The following is a 19,622-nucleotide window of genomic DNA, read 5'->3' on the forward strand; positions in this document are numbered from 1 at the left end:
TGAGTTGGGTTTTTTTTTTTTTTTTCTGCTCATGGGATCCCTGGCAACAAATAGATGAAATCCTAGACTCCTCGAACCCCAATACAACCAGAATCTCTGCAATTTCACTCCTACCAACCCAGGTTCAACACCCCAGAGAGTTCCAGGGCTTATCATGAGACTGAGCCGCACCTCAGTGTCACTCTCTAACCCAAGCCCTGTGACTCCTGGAGGCTTGGTTTTTCAGCAGCTGACTGGTAGAAATTGCCTGAGCTGTGTTGATGCTCTTGGGACAGTCCAGCACCTGCTCAGTGTGACTAAGGGTGGTGTCGGTCTTGTGTTTGTGTTACTTCTGTGTAGCGCTGACCATTCCTTCCTATGAAAATTGATTCATAGAGCTGGTTCCAAATTGGAGTGAGGTGGCTTAAGCCAGTATCTGCAATACAAGGAGATAAATGCATCGACGGGGAAATCAAATGGAAGGACAAAGAGCAGGGTGGCAAACACAGTTGTTAGAAGAGTGCAAAATGCACTGAGTGTATACTTGAATCCTGATGCTGGATTTAATTCTGTGTCTGTTGTGCTCAAAGCAAGCAGCTGCACAGGGCCAGCGATGCGAGTGCATGGAGGCCACGCAATGCTTATTATAATTTACCTGTTGAGTGGGATAGGCTAGGGGATGTGGTGGTCTGCCATCCATAGTGACATTTCCTTCTGAGTGTTGAGGAGCCCTTCTTGGCTGTAGTGGCTCCCAGCTCATTGCCCAGGCAATGCAGGATACGCCCCAGGCCCTGTGTGGCACTGTGTGGTAGCTTGTCCCCAGCTATCTTCTCAAGACTTTATCTTTTCTTGGATCAATTATTTCATGCTTCTCCATCTCCAGGAGGAATCCTGAAGCAGAAGGCAATGGGAAGAGGCAGGGGAAGAGAACTATTTTCCCACTATGTAGCCCTGACTGGTCTGGACTGGCTATAGAGACCAAGAGGGTCTCAGACTCACAGAGATCCACCTCTCCTCTGCCTCTCAAGAGTGCTAGGTGTGCACCACCACCACCTGGCTATGTTTGAAGTTTTTATTTTAAACATTTAAATAAATGTTGGGGACGCAGCTGGGCAATAGGGTGCTTGCTTGCACAGCATCGCTGAGGCCCTGAGCTTGATTCTCCAGCATCACCAAAACCACGTTTTCTTAATGAAGGAAGCCAAAGAGGTGGCTGAGTTGGTAAAGGGCCGTGCAAGCATGAGGACCGGAGTTCAGACCCTGGGGACCCACACGAGATCCAGGAGCATGTCTATGCTGGACCCTGAAGAGGGTTGGCACAGGCGGATCCTGGAAGCTTATTGACCAGGCAGCCCCACCAAATCAGAGAGCTCTTAGTTCAGCTTTAAGCTCATGTTAAAATAAGGTGGAAAGCAGCTGAAAAGACAGTGCATGCGGAGCCCCACCCCACCACGTGCCTGGGTGTGCGCGAGCTCACAGGTCAACACACGTGCGCATACACACATAACATTTCTCTCTCTCTCTCTCACTCACACACACATGAACACATACAGACATATACATCAAAATGCATACAGAAATTTACATGAGGCTGGTGTGATGGTGAACACTTGCAATTCCATCCCCGAGGAGGCAGAGTCCGAAAGATCACTGAGTCTGAAGCCAGCCTATTTCACAAAGTGAGTTTCCGGAACTCTGGGTTATACAACATTACCAAAGCTAAAACAATGTAAAAATTTAAGAGGGGGCTAGAGAAATGGCACAGAGATGGTTAAGAGCACTGGCTGCTCTTCCAGAGGTCCTGAGTTCAATTCCCAGAAACCACATGGTGGCTCGCAAGTGTCTATACTGAGATCTGGAGCCCTTCTCTGCCATGCAGGCATACATGCAGGCAGAACACTATACATAATAAATATTTTTTAATTGAAGAGGTTAGTTTTTGTTGTTTTTTTTTCCCAAAGAAAAGGTGTGCCTAACAGGTGTAGTGGTGCACACCTTTAATCCATGCATGCTCGAGGCAGTAGATCTCTGTGAGGTCCAGGTCAGCCTAGGCTACACAGTGAGGACCTGTGTCAACACAAACAAATAGCAAAGCACAAAGGGTTTAAGTTGCTGGTCCCTAAAGGAGCTTCCTCGTGGAGGCTCTGCAAGTATCCACTAACTCAGGATATACTGTTCAGGGTCAAGTAACGGCTTCATTCTCTACATTTAGCCTCTTGCCCAAGTGTTAGGAAATAGCATGGAGAAAACAAGAAAATATTCACTCTCGCCACACAGACTGCTTTTGTCCCCTAGATCTGTGATTTCCTGAGTCCCTTGTCCTGAGTGAGCATGCTTGGCCCCTACAGTGACTCCCTGCCTGGGGCCACTCCCCTCCCTCCCCCTCTCCAACCTGCCTGTTTTCTGTCCCTCTGTCTCTGTGTGTCTCTCTTCTCTCCCTCTCTCTATCTGTCTCTGTCTCTCTCTGCCTCTCTCTCTCCCTCTCTCTCTGTGTGATGAATGCTGGAAAAATAGGAAGGAATGGCACCAGGAGAAAAACATTTAAAAATCATATCTTAGGAGGAAGGTGGAATCAAGCACATTACTGAGGTATCATGTGTACATAGATCTTTACCCCTGGTGGAAATAAGGGCTGCTATCACCCATTGGACCTGGGAAGTTCAGAAAGGTGGCTGAGGACGTTTGGGCCCCAGTTCTTGTGGACTGGGGAACTCCAAAGCCAGTCTGGTGTCAGCACTTTGTTTGGGATATGCCCTCCTCCTTGGTCTCTGGGACTGGAAGGCTTCCCCTGGTCCTTCCCAAGTCCCCCAGTGTCCTGTGGGCTGGGAAACCTCTTCAGTCCCACAGCTGCTTGCTGTCTGGCCCTGAACCTGACTATGGATCTGTCAAGTACTATCTTAGTCTGACCCTCAGGCTTCCTTGCCCATACTACCCACAGCCTGGTTCCATATGGGTGGAGGGAATCCTTCAGGGCATCAACCCTGTGCTTTGTCCTTTGCTAGGAACTTCCCTGCAGCACTGTGGCCCCAGGCCGAGGCCGAGGCCTGAAGGACTAGCTCACATTAGCAGGGAATGCAGATAGTGGCATCATCCAAGTGAGGGCAAAGCATTAATGGGGACAGCATACCCGTCTCTGACGAAGTGTGTGAATACTGTGTGAAGACCCCGTTTGACTAACGAGGATGTGGTCCACAAATGAAACTTCTACCTTGGTCTCTTCCCTCACACAATTAGTACACAGTTCATGCACTGAATATGCTGAAGTTATTGCACCTCTCTAGGAAGTTCTCACTAATGAGAGAATTTTCTTCCATCCGTTCTAGGGAGAGTATGGTAGAAATAGTTAGTTGTATCATTTGTTTCCCATAACCACCTTGTAGCTGTGGCCCCAGGGTTGTGCTCACATCCCTACTTGCTCCCTAGATCCTCCCCAAATGCACCCATGACTGGTCACCTCTTCTGCAGTCTAGGTCTGTCCTAATGTGTGGAGAAACAGGCTGCTGACTGACTGTGATTTTGTTTTTAGACACTCCTGGAAGGTCTGCTGCTAGGGAGTATGTCAGTGTAAGTCTTTGATCCATGTTTCCATCTTATTGTGTGTGCTTTTCTCTGAATGTGTCTGAACAGTAACCACAGTCTCTGGTTCCAGCTTCTTTAAAGCAGAAGAGATACTATGGGCAGCAGGAGCAACCACTGTGGTGACATTATCGCTCACTTTATTTGCTCTACAAACAAAAGTACGTATTATTGAAACAGCTCTTTATCATAAGGGGCTTGCTGGCTGTGCTCCTGTGTCCCTCCCAACCCATTGTCACCCACACCTGCCTCGCTGTCTCATGAGCCTCCACAGCATGGCCTTCTTGCCTTGTCAATGATTGGCCCAGGGAGCAGCAGCTGGAAATTGGAAGGTCAGAGAGGATCACTTAGTTCCCTGGCATCCTCCCTACGAGTCCCTCTTGGACTAGCCACATTCCTCACCAAAATTCACTCACAGCTTGTCTTAACATGGCCAGCTTAACACATCCCAGCCCCCAGGATTCCTGTGTCCTTGTCCCTTGGGGCCTACAGGCTGTCGCAACTGCTCACCCAGTTCCTTTCAGCCTACTTCTGGAGATGGATCCTTTACACACACACCAACAACGCTCCTTAAGCTATGCTATTGAGTGTGTCCTTTGATCCCTGCTGGGACCCTGATTCAAAATGGCAGTTTCAAATTCAAAGATTTTCACACTTACAAGGATTCAGAAGCCACTAGGAGCCCCGATATAATTTACTAAGTGCTAGGGATCGCTGAGGGCCTTGTGAATGCCAAGCAAGCACTCTACCACAGAGCCACACCCTAACCAATGGTCATTTCTTTTTAACAATGATGTCAGAGTCTCTCTAGCCCTAAGATGTTGGGGACTCAGTGGCCTCTTTTCAGTGTTCTTATCTGTCATTTATGGACACCCGACTTTAGTAAATGGCACACATGATGACCCGAGTTTGATCCCTAGCATCCATGTAAAATCTTGGTGTGGTGGCATGGGGTTGTAATCTCAGCTCAGGGAGAGTGATCTCCCTGGAGTCTCCAGCCAGTCACCCTAGCTGAATTTCTGAGCTCCAGGTCCTAGTGGAGATCTCTTTCAAACTGTAAGGAATAATGCCTGAAGTGGAGCTTCATTTTAATTTAGAATCAGATCAGGGTTTGCCATCACAAGGATGGTCCTAGTAGAAGCCAGCCTATGTATAAACAGGCAATGCCTTCCTACAGTTGAGTGAGGTGGGCTACTGACGTAGGTATAGGTTCACGGAGCCACTTATAACCTCCTAAATGTCAGATTATTTTCCCCAAGGCCCCAAAGGTATTTAATCATTCACAGGTAAAGAATGACCTGTGAATGACCGGGAATGAAATATTCTGAAGACAATTCTAAGTATGTTTTCATGAATGACTCCAAAAGACAGCCAAACTCATGTTCAACTAAACTTTTTCTTTTTTTTTTTTTTTCTGATAAAATTATGTCTACAAGACTCCCAAGGACTCGAGAAGAAATAGTGTCATGCACTGAGCTTGAATTTTCTAATGAACCTGCCTTCTTGGTTTAAGTATAATCAGACCCCACTCTCAGATCAGCTCCTTTGGGCTGAGTGGCAGTTTCATGGAGAATGAAGATGCTTACCCTCTCCTCTTGGCTTCTGCTTGCCTTTTAATTTAAGGTGGAGGCTAGGAGTTTGGGAGAAGTGTGCGTGTTGGTGATAGCTGAAGAGGGCCTGGTAGCAGAGATGTAATTAGCCATTTCTGATCTTGAGTCTCCTGCTGTCTGTGCTTGCTGAGTGGGTCATGTTGGGTCCTGAAGCTGGAAGTCCAGTCTAGATGTGACTCAGATGCTGAGTTTGGCCAGAACTGACAGAGGTCCTTCCTGAATCTGAAGTGGGCTAAAGGGGATACAGGTCTAAGACGAGCACATGGAAAACTATTCTTGTGCGTGTTGAGGACAGAGGAAAAATGCAAGAAAATATCTTGGGTGCTTTCAGTATTTGAAAAATTTTCAGCCTCTTTAATAAAAACAAAACCCAAAAATACATGGGTCATCTCTAAAAGCAAAGCTAAGGTTCACATTAATAACTGTCAAAATTATAAAACAGTCATTAACAGTCATTTTCAAAACTGTGTTTTATGAAAATGTGTGTATACAAATTTGAAAAAGAGACCCAGTTAATGTAATGAAATAACCCATTTCATTTTCTTAATGTTTTTCATGTTTATGTGTCCTTTAAATATGAATAGTTAAGATCACATTGTACATACAAATTTATACCCTACTCAATTTATATTTTTGTTGGAGTTCAGCAGAGATTCTAGTATCCTAGGTTGGCTTTGAACTTGTCATGAGAATGACTTTAAACTTCTGATCCTCTTGCCTCCACCTTCCTAGTGCTGGGATTACAAGTGTGTGCCACCACATCTGGTTTTAAGGAAGACATTCTTATAAATAGAAAAGTAGAATAAATACAATGAAATTCTCATGTACCCTTCACCCAGTTTAAAAATGATCAACTCCTGGCTCTCATTATTTTATTTTAACTCCCACTATTTCCTCCTCCCCCCTGAAGCAAATCCCAGGGGCTGTGACAGTTTTATCATTTAGGTGACAATTTTTAGGGCTTGGGGCTAAGGCATTCATTCCCAGCCTAAGAGATGGCCAGGACAACTTGTGCATGGGGTAGAAAATGTACCTAAACACATCTGCAATCCTGTCTGGATGATAACAGAGTTACAAGTGCTATTTATGTTTCCGCAGTGGGATTTTACCTTGCTAAATGGAGTGTTGTTTGTTTTCCTGGCTGTGTTAACGATCTACGGGATTATCGCAGTCATCATACAATCATATGTAAGTGACCTTGAAGAGAACTCAAGATGAGGGAAGTGCTGGCTGTGTCAGCACAAGTCCTCTGAGAAGCAGACATGGTATTGGGGCTAGGTATGCAAAGACTTATTATTATACTTTTATTAATATCTGTGGTGATGGGGGTTGAGGTCAAGGCAGGCCTTGAGCACGTTAGGCAAGCACTCCGCCTCTGAACTACATCTCCAGCTTTTAGAAAAAATGAGATCAAAGACATGCTGCAGTGTTTGCACAGGCCAGCAGCTGAGCAAGGTATATTACACTTCTGTCCTGTTATCTGAATGTGAATCTGGGTCCACTTTAGTTTCACACACAGGACTCGGTAGAGAAGTACTGTAGATAGGAATCTAGTGTATGAATATTGATCCCCCACTTGAGATAGTACTTGTCCTTCCCCAACAGGGTCTTGGGGGGGACCCTGTCCTCTGTGGTAGACAATGCATTCTCCTGCACACAGATCACACAGGTACTACTGTTGAAGCAGATGTGGGAGAAAGGCTCTTGCAGCCAAAGGCCCCGGTGGTACCCACAGAAGGTGGCTTAGTGTCCACCCAGCGCTCTCTTTAACATAGAGTCATTGACTTCTTCCTGAGTGTCACACATAGAGCTGTAAATATTTTTCACTGAGCTTCTTCACATTCAACTCTGGCAACATTCCTTGTCGATTTTTTAGATGAGAAAATAGGCTCAGAGGACTTTAATCCATTCAGGGTCCCTAGAGATGGAGGAGCAGAGGTCACATGGAGGTCAGGTTTGTGTGACTTTTAGGCAGTGTCCATGTCTCCATGCTTTGTGCATGGTCTGCCTTTGGAGCAGAAAAGGAGAAAGCTCTATATGATATGCCCCATGATGACCCTGCCTGGGACCTGGAACTGTCTGACCAATGTTCCCAGGCCAACTTGTTCAAATGCTGAATCAAAGCATTTCTTTGGAAGCAAGTGAACTTTTTGCATACCTCTAGACCTGTGTCTAGAAGTTCTGCCTGGGCTTATTTGGATTGATGAATATGAATGTTTGTTATCACCAGGGAGGTGGTATCTATCTTTTGCAGACAAACTCTGACATCACAAACATGTACTTCGAGTTTTTTATTTTTATTGCTTTTCTTACTTTTTTGTTTTTTTGAGACATTCACACTGTGTAACCCTGGCTGGCATGTAACTCAAGACCAGGTTGGCCTTGAACTTGTGGAGATGACCCTTTTTCTGCCTGCTAAGTGCTAGGACTGCAAGTGTTCTCCACCCCACCTGGCACAAAGGTGTGTATTAAAACTGCAGCTCTGCAGTCACTCAGTGAGTTCCATAGGTCTTTACAGTTTCCTAACACATGGAGTCTATGTCTCCTCCAAGATAGACAGAGCTCACCCCCACTCTCAAAAGCATCTCCAACCTACATTCTTCCACACATGTCAGCATAAGGTTCTTGTCCTAAGTCCATGCATTTGACATAGGCAGCTCTGATTCCCCTGGATTCCAGGTGACCCACAAGCTCCCGTGTTGGCACTCTGAAGCTAATGTGTTCCCCCAGATTGTGCTATAATTCACTGTCTCCCCTCGTTACCAAGAACTTCTTATGGGGAGTCCTACCAAATCTCCTCAGGACCAGCGTTCTCCTTAAGAGTTCATGCTATATTTTTCTCCGGTGTTGTGTATTACTTTATCCTCTTCCCATGTAAGCCAAAGCCTGGGTGTTCAGCTATGTCTCATATTATCTGATCAGGGAAAATACCAGTCAGATTGGCTTAGGCAAAATTCCTGGGAATTTCATGGGTCTGAAAAAGATCTAAGTCTCTAGCACCAGCAATCCCACCTTCATGTATGGGTCTGGGGCAACTAGCCACCTCTATTTAGCCTATAAAGGTCAAGAATTGCCTGTTGACAGATTGACATGTCTGTGCCTAATGGCAGGTCCCTGCAGAGCTCATCTAAAAAATAGATGAGATCCACTGCTTGTAGTGGTTTCTGCTCTCTTTCCTTATGCTCTCCACCTAGCGAGAGTGTGATCATTATGTTTCCAGATCCACTCAGGTCACAGCCTGAGGGAAGGCACATTGTCTAGAAGGGTTATGTAGATGGGAGGGAAAGTGGACCTTGCCTAATGCATTGTCCTTTCCCCCACCCCCACCCCCCACCCCCCCACCCCCCCACCCCCCCCCCATGGAATTTGAAGTACTCACTTGGTGATCTGAAAGATCAGCGTGCACTTTGAGTGCTTACTGGAATAGAGTGGTGGATGCTGGTGATTACTAAAAAAGAGGCTAACTCCCCCCCTACCCCACCCTCCCACCCCCGGGCTTGACTGTCCTCATAATGGGTCCTTATCTGAGGGCGGTGACTCATGGGAAGCACTTCCTAAACTCTTGGGATCTTGTTGAGCTATGATGCTTTCTTTCTGTGCAGTGGGTACATATGGTGTATGCAGCGCTTGGAACACTGGTCTTCTCCTTGGTAAGTCTTGTTTTCCCTCTGTGCCGAAGACCATGATGTACATGCTCACAGGCCTTGTGCTGGCCAGTGGAGTCAGCCATTCACTAGAAACACTCCAATAACTCACTGAGCAGAGCTGGGAGGCCTTTCTTTTCTTTTTTAATTAATCTTTTTTATTATTTACTTTTTAAAAATGAAAAACAATCTTATTTTCCATACCAATCCCGGTTTCCTCTCCCTCCTGTCCTCCCATTCCCCCTACCATCTCCACATTTCACCCCTCATCCCCTCCTCAGAGAGAGTGAGGCCACTGAGAGACCTTTCTAATCCATGAAAGCATCACATTCCCTGGCTGGGGCTGTACCTCAAGGGCAGACTGCTTTCCTAGCACAGGACCCTGAGTGTGCAACGTAGACAGAGTTTACATTCCCAAATAACTATTCAGAGACTTACTATTTTAAATGCTCGGCCAATAGCTCAGGCTTGTCACTAACTAACTCTTACAACTAAATTAACCCATTTCTATTACTCTACATCCTGCCATATGGTGTTACCCTCTTTCATCTTGTACCCCAGTCTCTTCTCCGCGTCTTGCTGGTGACTCCTCTGACTTCCTGCTCTTCTTCTTCCCAGTGTCTTTAGCCTGGTTTCCCTACCTAATCTTTTCCTGTCCAACTTTCGGTCAGTCAGTTTCTTTATTGAAACAATCACAGTGTAATTTCCACAGCAGTGTAATAACAAAAACAGGAAAATATCACCTTCCTTCAAAAAGTTAGTATTTGACAAGAGAAAGGATTGTGTAGAAGCCTCAATGCCTACTGTCACAAGGAGTGGCTTCATTTGCTCTGACCAGCCTCTCATTTCTCTCTACCAGGAGCTCTGGAGAAAGCTGGCAGAGGCCGCTGCTGATGCCTCTGGGAATCCATTTCTTTCTGTTTAGTCCCATCTTTTGCAGTCCCAGTTTTACAGTGATTAAGATTTTAAAAGTAATACATGTGGATATTTTAAAATTCAAACAACCCAGTGGAATGCAAAAGGAAGAGCAAAACTCGCCCTTCTCCCATTGCTCAGAGGTTAACCCTGAGAGCAGATTCTAAGAGCCCTGCTGGGGTGCCTTTACACATCCCAGCATGACCCCCTACACTGGGGCAGTCACACTGTGTCAAATATTTTGCCTTAGCCTTTTACTTGACAATAATAGTCTCTAAGTATTAGTAGAGCTATGCCAAATACATTCTTAATTAGGCCTATGTTTTTCCTTATTATGCTCTTATCAATACTTCTTATAGCATTAAAAAAAATGGTGTGTGTGGCACTGTGTATGAAACTCAAAACCTCTCATATGTCTGTCGAGGCTTCCCCTACTGACATAGACTTGTCAGGGTTTCAAATTTCCTTATTGGATTTCTTATAGAAAAAAAAAAAGTGTGTGTGTGTGTGTGTGTGTGTTGGAATGCATGTGTGGAGCTTGAGAAGGACATGAGGTGTCCTGCACTATTACTCCCTGCCACCTTCCTTTGAGACAGGTTCTCTCTCTCACTGAACTTGGACCTAGGCCTGTGGCCAGAGCCCCCAGTAATTCTCCTCTCTCTGCCCTCAACAGCTCTGGGGTTATAGGCCTATGTGCGGCTGTGAGTTGTTTTTGTTTTTTTTAAACACGGACAGTGAGGATTTGATTCTATGTTCTCATGCTTTGGCTTCTCAGCCTTTGAGGAAGAAAATGCAAAGACATGTCTTACTGCGTAGCATTGGCTAGCATGAAACTTGATATGCAGACCAGGTCGACCTCAAGCTCAGCATCTCCCTTCTCCCCTTCTCTGCCTGAGCGCTGCAAGTAGCAAGTATCTTGCCTCGTGGGCAAGAAAAAAATTATTATAAAAACTTTGTGAACATATTGAGAAATTGAAAGACTAATTTCCATGTAGTATCATGAAGCTTTTTTTTTTTTTTTTTTTTTTTTTTTTGAGTGAGCTGTTTTTGGTTTTTTTGAGACAGGATTTCTCTGTAGGTTTGCAGCCCATCCTGAAACTCACTTTGTAGATCAGGCTGACCTTGGACTCACAGAGATTTGCCGGCCTCTGCCTCTAGAGTGCCGGGATTACCGGCATCACCACTGCCTAACCGCAGAAAGAAAGTGTCCTTTCTTACATTCTGCAGCTTCCCTTCCCTCCTCTCCTCCCAGTTCCTCTCACCACCCCCATCCCCACGCACTTTTCTTCCTTTCTCTTCAGAAAGGGTCAGGCACCCACCCCACCCCATGGATCTCTCGACCAGCCACGGTAGATCAAGTTGCAGTGACACCAGTCCCCTATCGAGGCTGGATGAGGCTAGCCAGTAGGAGTAAAGGGTCCCAAGAGCAGGTAACACAGTTAGAGACAGCCCCTGCTTCCGCTGTTAGGACTCTCAAAAGAAGGCTAACCTACACAACTTTACAATATGCAGTGCCTATGTCAGTCCCACACAGGCTGCCTGGTTGGCAGTTCAGTCTCTGTGAGCCCCTATGAGCCCAGGTTAGTGTATTCGGTGAGTTTTCTTGTGGTGTCCTTGACCCCGCTGGCTCCCACAGTCTACCTTCCTCTTCTGCAGGGTTCCCTGGGCTCGGCCTAATGTTTGGCTCTGATTCTGCATCTGTTTCCATCAGTTGCTGGGTGAAGTCTCTCTGATGACAATTGGGCTAGGCGCATATCTATGAGAATAGCAGAATATCATTAAGAATCTTTTTTTTTTTTTTTGTTTGTTTGTTTTGGTTTTATCCTAGGTCTCTGGGCTACCCAGCCTCTGGATCCTGGCCCTCCAGGCAGTGTCAGGGGTGGGTTCCCTCTCATGGTGTGGGTCTCAAGCTGGACCAGTCATTAGTTGATCACTGGCACAATTTGTGTGACCTTGACCCCAGCACATCTTGTAGGCAGGACAAATTGTAGGTCGATGGTTTTGTGGCTGGGTTAGGGTCCCATTCCCTCCACTGGAGGTCTTGCCTCGTTACAGGAGACGGCCAGATCATGCTCCATATCCCTCATTGCTAGGAGTCTTAGCTAGGGTCACCCTCACAGATTCCTGGAAGTTTCCATTGCTCTCAGTTTCTAGCTCATCCCCTCCCCCTGCAGCCAATTTCAGTTGCCTCCCCCAGTATTCTCTCCCTCCATCCTCCCCCTACTGATCCCTTCTGTTCCCATCCCCACCCCACCCCACCCCAACCAAACCCTTCTCTCCTCCCCCATCCACCTGGGCTGTCTATTCTATTGTGGTTGTTGTTTTAATTTTATGTGCATGTGTTTTGTCTGTTTGTACATCCTGTGCATGTGTGCTGTGAGAAGAGCCCATCAGATCCCTTTGCAGTGAGACTCATATGTCGCCCCCTTGAGCCCTCTTTACTTAGCTTCTCTGGTTTTGCTTTACATCTGGTAGCCACTTAAGAGTGAGTACATACCATGCTTGTCTTTCTGTGTCTGTTACCCTCACTCAGGATGATATTTTCCAGGTCCATCCATTTGCCAGGAAATTTCATGATGCTGTTATTTTAAAGAGCGGAGTAACACTCCATGTGTCAATGTACCATGCGACACCCGGGTTGTTTCCAGTTGCTGGCCATTACAAATCAAGCCGCTATGAACACAGTTGAGCAAGTGTCCTTGTGGTACGGTGGAGCATCCATTGGTTATATGACCAGGAGTGGGTTATGAGGAAGACTGATTCCTGATGTACTGAGAAACTGCCACATTGATTTCCAAAGTGGCTGTACAAGTTTGCACTCCCACCAGCAATGGAGGAGTGTCCCCTTACTTCAGTCCTCTCCAGCATGAGCCGTCACTTGTGTTTTTGATCTTAGCCATTCTGATAGGTGTAAGATGGAATCTCAGAGTAGTTTTGATTTGCATTTCCCTGATGGCTAAGGATGCTGAACATTTTTTTAAAGTTATTCTTGGCCATTTGAGTTTCCTCTGTTGAGAATTCTCTGTTTATATTTGTACTCCCTTTTTAAATTGGATTATTTGTTTTTGTGATTTCTAATTTTTTGAGCTCTTTATATATTTCGGATATTAGATATCTATCCAATGTGGCGTTGATACAAATCTTTCCCCATTCTGTAGGCTGTCATTTTGTCCTTTTGATGGTGTCGTTTTGCCTTACAGAAGCTTTTCATTTCCACAAGGTCCCATTTATTAGTCGTTGATCATTAGCACCTTTGCATTGGTGTTCTGTTCAGGAAAGTGTCTCCTGGGCCGATGTGTTTGAGATTATTTCCCACTTTCTCTTTTACCAGATTCAGTGAATCTTGTTTTATGTTGAGGTCTTTGGTCCACTTGGGTGTGCTTACTTCCTTTGTTTTAGAGCTTTCAGGTGTGCTGTTAAGTAGCTAGTGTGAGAGAGTGAGATCTCTGTGTGTGTGTGTTTTTTTTTTTTTAATGAAGGCACTTACTGCTGGGAACTTCCTCTTAGCACCGCTGGCACTGTGTCCCATAAGTTTGAGTCTGTTGTGCATTCATTTTCACTGAATTCTAGAAACTCTTTAATTTCTTTATTTCTTCCTTGACCTAGTGGTGATTTAGTAGAGAGTTTTTCAGTTTCCATGTGTTTGTAGTCTTTCTGTTGTTAAAATCTAGCCTTTTTTTTAAAAAATAAATTTTTATTTAAATTAAAAACAATTTTATTTTACCAATCCCAGTTTCCTCTGCCTCCTCTCCTTCCATGCCCCCCTCCCACCCCTCATCACATCCCACATCCACTGCCCAGGGAGGGTGAGACTTCCCATGAGGGACCATCACAGTCTGACTCATCATTTGGGGAAGGGCATAGGCCCTCCCCCATGTATCTAGGCTGAGAGAGAATCCCTCGATAGGGAATGGACTCCCAAAGTCCATTTGTGCACTAGGGATAAATACTGGTTCCACTGTCAGAGGCCCCATAGGCTGCCCAGACCTCCTAACTGACACCTGCCTTCAGGGGGCCTGGTTTGGTCCTGTGCTGGTTCCCCAGCTGTCAGACTGGGGTCTGTGAACTTTCACTTGTTTAAGTCAGCTGTTTCTGTGGGTTTCCCCAGCATGGTCTTGACCCTTTTGCTCATCACTCCTCCCTCTCTGTAACTGGATTCCAGGAGTTCGGGTAGTGTTTAGCTGTGGGTGTCTGCTTCTGCTTCTATCAGCTACTAAATGAAGGCTCTAGGATGGCATATAAGGTAGTCGTCAATCTCATTATCAGGGAAGGGCATTTAAGGCAGCCTCTCCACTATTGCTTATATTGTTGGTTGGGGTCATCCTTGTAGATCTCTGGACAGTTCCTTAGTGCCAGATATCTCCTTAAATCTATAATGGCTCCCTCTATTGTGGTATCTCTTTTCTTGCTCTCCTCTAGTCTTCTCCCAATTCCATCTTCCTGATCCCTTATGTTCTTCTCTCCTCTCCTCTATTCCTCTTTCTCCTACCTTCCTCCCCAACTCCCCCCATGCTCCCAATTTGTTCAGGGTTATCTTGTCCCTTTCCCCTTCTCGGGGGAACATGTATGTCTCTCTTAGGGTCCTCCTTGTTTCCAAGATTCTCTGTGGTTGTGGATTGTAGGCTCAGCCATTAAAGGCTAGGCTCATCAACCAAAAATATAAAATCTAGCTTTAATCTATGATGGTCTGATAGGATATAGGGGTTATTTCAGTTTTTTGTATCTGTTGAGACTTACTTTGTAACTGAGTATGTGAGAAGGTTCCATGAGGTGCTGAGAGGTGTATTTTTCTGGTTTAGGAGAAATGTTCTGTACATATCTGTTAGGTCCATTTGAGTCACAATGCCTGTTAATTCCATTATTTCTCTGTTTAGTTTCTGTCTGGACAAACTGTCCATTTGTGAGAAGGGTGTTAAAGTCTCCCACTATTAATGGGGGTTGATATGTGGTTTAAGCTTTAGTATTTTTTTTAACGAATGTGGTTGTCCTTGCACTTGGGGCATAAATGTTCAGAATAGAGACACCATCTCTTTTGATTCATTTTGGTTGTAAGTCTATTCTGTTAGATATTAGAATAGTTATATCAGCTTGCTTCTTGGATCCATTTGCTTGGAACCAATCCTTTACCCTGAGGTAATGTCTATCTGTGATGTTGAGGTGTTTCTTGTATGCAGCAGAAGGATGGATCCTGTTTTTTAATCCATTATGTTAGCCCATGTCTTTTTATTGGGGAATTGAGTCAATTTATATTGAGAGATGTTAATGCCAATGGTTGTGAATTCCTGTTATTTTGGTGGTGGTGGTAGTACTTCTTTCTGTGTGTGTGTGTGTGTTTGTGTGTGCGTGCGCACGTGCATGAGTACTTGTGTGCATGTACACATTCATGTGCTTACTCTTCCCTTCCTTTGGTTTTGTTGGTATGAAATTATTTACTTCCTGTGTTTTCTTGAGCATAGTTAACTTCCTTGGGTTGGAGTTTTCATTCTAGTATTTTCTGTAGGGCTAAATTTATGGATAGATATTGTTTAAATTGCTTTTGTCATGGAATATCTTGTTTTCTCCATCTATGATGATTTGATAGTTTTGCTGGGTATAGTAGTCTGGGATGGCATCTGTGGTCTCCTAGAGTCTGAAACATATCCGTCCAGGCCCTTCTGGCTTTTAGACTTTCTATGTTGAGAAGTCAGGTGTAATTCTAATAGGTCTGCCTTTACTTGGTCTTTACCCCTTGCAACTTTTAATAGTCTTTCTTTGTTCTGTACATTTAGTGTTTTGCTTATTATGTCAGGGGTAGGGGACTTTTCTATTTGGTGTTCTGTAAGGTTCTTGTATATTTACCAGCATCTCTTTCAATGGCCTCTGCATCAGCTCCTGCCTCCAGGATCTTGTCTTGTTTGAGTTCCTGTCCTGACTTCCTTCAATAATGAGCAACAATATGGGAAGTGTAAGCCAAATAAACTCTTCTCCCCAACTTGCTTTTTGGTCATGGTGTTTCATTGCAGCATTAGACACCCTAACTAAGACATATGTATCTTCTACACCTGAGATTCTCTCTTCTGCTCTTGTACTCTGTTGTTGATGCTTGCATCTTTAGTTCCTGTTCACTTACCTAGATTTTTCATCTCTAGGAGTTCATCAGTTTGTGTTTTCTTTATTGCTTCTATTTCCATTTTCAGGTCTTGAACTGTTTTATTCATTTCCATTCATGTGTTTATTTGTATTTTCCTGGATTTCTTTAAGGGATTTATTCATGTCCTCTTTAAGGGCCTTTATCTCCTTCAAAAGGTTGGATTTAAGGTTATTTTCTTGCTTCTGCCATGTTAGACTATCTATGGCTTACTGTAGTAGGATAGCTGGGTGCCATATTGCCCTGTCTGTTGTTGATTAGGTTCTTATGCTGACCTCTAGTCATCTGGATTTGGGGTAACTATAGGTTTAGGTACTGATTTCTGAGTTTATCGTTGTTAGATGTTTTTACCTTTCCGTTAGTTTCTGTTTCCTCTTTGGTCTTCTGGACTGAGTGTACCGGGTCTCTTGTGACCAGTGACTCTTCAGGTCCAGAAGTGTGTCTCCACTGAGGTTTTTGTGACCCATGTGGATTCTGGTGTTTTGGGTGCCAAAGTTGCCTCTAGAGTTCCAAGTACCTGTGTGGCCTCTGGAGTTCTGGGTACTTGCTTGGACTCTGGGGTTCCTAGTATGGTGTGGCCTCTGATAAAGCAGAAATCTTTTGATGGTATTGTGGGCCAGAATACAGAGCCCAGGGTAAGGGATGCAGTTGGGGGCTGTTGGATTGGCTTTAAGGAGTGTTAGCAGATGGCAGGCAGTGCCTTACCCGGGCACTTTAGGACCAGCATTGTCTCCAGTGAAGCAGACAGCTTCTGCTGGAGTTGTCCTTTCTGTTTTTTTTTTTTTTTTTTTTTTTTTTTTTTTTTTTTTTTGTGCCATTGGTTTTTAAAAGTCATGAAAAAGCAATGCATTAGATTAATGTGTGTATTTCGTTATTCACGAACTGATTTGTGCCTGTCTTCCCTTTCTCCTGTGAGCTCAGCCTGTATAGGTCTGCCTCAGGTCTGTTTTAGGCACAGTTCATTTCCCACAAAAGTAGGGGAGGACACTGTGTGTGTGTGTGTGGGGGGTCTATGAACATCTGTGTGCACTTGTCTGTGATTTGGTGTGACCACACTTCCAAATGCTCTTGTGTGTTAGAATCCTGGCTAGGGGTTGGCTGTGTCTTAGATGGTACCCTGAGCCTTTGTCCCCTTGGAGGGGACAAAGTACAACTGGATCCTTGTTCATCTTCCTCTTCCATTTTCCTACCTGCTCTTGGAACTTTTCTAATCACCTGGTCATGTTGTGAAATGGTTGAGTCATTATCTCTCTTATGAGGAATACTAAGATTAATTTAGGGATCTTTTGGAGGAAAAGAAATGTCCTTGTTCCTTAGTCAGGGCTCTGGAGTGATAGAAGGATGCTCAGATACTGAGGCCTTTTGTGTAAGCAAATGTTCTAGTTTGCTTGGGGCAGAGTTCTGTTTTCCTTTCATGGATGCTGGAATGAGACTTGGAGGAGGGACTCAGCAAGCCAGGTGAGGCATCCCCAGCTCATGTTGGACTCCCTTCCCTGTAGGTTAGGTTCAGTGCTGCCTATTCCACCTATGAGGGATCACCTGCTGTGCATCTGTGCAATGTTCCACCGTAACCTCCATCTTGTTCTTCCTTCTGTTCTGACCTGTTTGAAGCCTGCCTGGGAACAACCAAGGTGTCTGGATTTCTTGGGGACAGGATTCACAAAGTGAATACCATTCTAAAATATGTCATTTTAAAAAAAGTTTCAAACATTCCAATATTTATATGTCATGCCAGTGTTGGTGTGTTCATGGCATTGGACTCTGAGTTTAGTCTGCATCCAGGAGGTTCATCCAGTTCTTTCCTTCCTGTCGTGCTCCTCCTAGATCTTCACTTTGCACCAGGCTTGAGGTTGACGGAGGGCACTGACTTTTTTTCATGCCAATGTTCAGGACTCCATAGTTCTACTTATTGCAGCTGAGCTGACATGTGCAGTCAGTCACATGGGAGTATCTCCTTCCCCACTTTCTGTTCCAGGCATACAGATACTGCCCCAAATGGCAAAGTTTGCTATCATCCAATACAGTCCTTGGGGTGGGGTTAAAAAAAAAACACAGTCCTTACTCTGAGTCTGGGAAGCATCTTTGGTTTGGTCTAGCAAGGTGTGGGGAAGTCCACAGATACAGGTTACCTTGTAGTGATGTGTCCACCTTGTCCATCTGGTCACATCATTGACAAAAAGCCCCAAAGGAAATATACATATGTGGTACTGTGGACTTCAGGAGATGAGGTATTTGTTGTCAAGAGTGCAAACTAGGGTGACTTCATCAATGGCTAAAGCTCTAATGGTGTATTCAGTCACACTCACTTGCAACATCTTCCTACTTCTTCATTTCTCCTCCCTTCTTCACTCCCTCCCCTATTTTTTGGTATAGGGTTTCATGTAGCCCAGGCTAGCCTCAAACTTGTGTAGTTGATGATGACCTTGAACTTCTGACACTCCTGTCTCTACCTCCAGAGTGCTGGAATTGCAGGCATGCACTACCAAGTCAAGTTTGTGTGGTATGGGGGTCAGAATCCCGGGCTTTATGCATGCCGTACAAGTATGCTACCAACTCCGCTATACCCCCAGCCTCTACATTTTCCTTGAAAAAATTACATTCCCCACACGATTCAGGACACTTGCTTGGCAGATACACACAATCTAAACAGACGATTCTTCCTTGTCTTCAAGTATCTGGTGATGGACGTGCAGATGATGATTGGGGGGCACTACCATTATGAGGTAGACCCTGAAGAGTACATCTTTGCCGCTCTGAACATCTATGTGGACATCCTCAACATCTTCGTGTTCATCTTGAACCTGACTGTACGATAGCCAATGGCCAAGGCTGGCTCATGCCGAGAAGAGGAGAGGCGGGGTGCCTGTCTGGGAGTGTCCAGGCCCAGACACACAACAGTGACCACTCATAGGCCCTTTGCATAGTTACTTACTTAGTATTTATTTGTTTATTTATTTATGTCAAAAGAAGTAAATAATTCAGTAGATGGTAGCTGTTGCTGCTATTTTTTATTTCCCTTGCTGTATGGCAAACTTTTTCATTCATATGGGTACCTATAAATTCAGAAAAATGAGTATCCTAATCATAGGCCCCCACTGTTTTGTTGAAGTTTTCTAGGTGCAATTTAAAGCTGTAAATACTTCAATTAAATAAAGCTAATTGTAGGAAACCCAAATACTTCCTTTCTCTTCATTTGGGTATTCTATGGCGATATTTTAGCATGTGATTTTTTTTTCTTTAACAGTAGGACAAACCAAAATATTCTGCCTTTTACCCCACTTTCCACAGCCAGACTGGAGAGAATTCCATGAGGTAGGGAGCTGAGAGGCTCAGGGCAGAGTGGTGGCTACATGCCACCTCTTCTGAGTATTTGGGCCAATTGGCCTCATAATGTCTTAAAACGTCTTTTTAAATTGTCATAAAATATATAGCAGTGTTTGTGTACAGTTAGGTAGTATGAATATATTTTTATGAAACCAATCTCTGCAATGTTTCCAGCTTGAAAACTGAGGTTCTATATCCACTGTAATACTCAGGGTTCTCTAGGAACAGAAGTTATAGGATGAATCCATCCATCTGTCTGCCCACCCGGCTCACCCACCCACCCATCCATCCATTCATCCAACCATCTATCCATCCATCCATGGGGTGGGCTTTGAGGTCTCTTTTGCTCAAGCTTCCCTCAGTGTGACTATCAGTTTACTTCCTGTTACCTATAAGATGTAGCACTCTCAGCTTCAGCACCACATCTACTTGCGCACTGCCATGCTC

The 19,622-nt window shown here is 44.7% G+C and overlaps 1 protein-coding gene across 1 annotated transcript in view; it reads left to right on the forward strand.

Annotated features, from left to right (window-relative positions):
• LOC127216507 (protein lifeguard 2-like) overlaps positions 1-18,699 on the forward strand; it is a 33,652-nt gene extending 14,953 nt beyond the window's left edge. Inside the window, exons 6-10 of the mRNA XM_051177215.1 lie at positions 3,506-3,543; positions 3,629-3,716; positions 6,264-6,353; positions 8,768-8,815; positions 18,524-18,699. Coding sequence (XP_051033172.1) covers positions 3,506-3,543; positions 3,629-3,716; positions 6,264-6,353; positions 8,768-8,815; positions 18,524-18,667 — 408 coding nt within the window. The 3' untranslated portion in view covers positions 18,668-18,699. The remainder of the gene's footprint in view (positions 1-3,505; positions 3,544-3,628; positions 3,717-6,263; positions 6,354-8,767; positions 8,816-18,523) is intronic.
• Positions 18,700-19,622: the final 923 nt, after the last annotated feature.

This window comes from Phodopus roborovskii, unplaced genomic scaffold (genome assembly GCF_943737965.1).
Source record: "Phodopus roborovskii unplaced genomic scaffold, PHOROB, whole genome shotgun sequence".
NCBI classification, from domain to species: domain Eukaryota; kingdom Metazoa; phylum Chordata; class Mammalia; order Rodentia; family Cricetidae; genus Phodopus; species Phodopus roborovskii.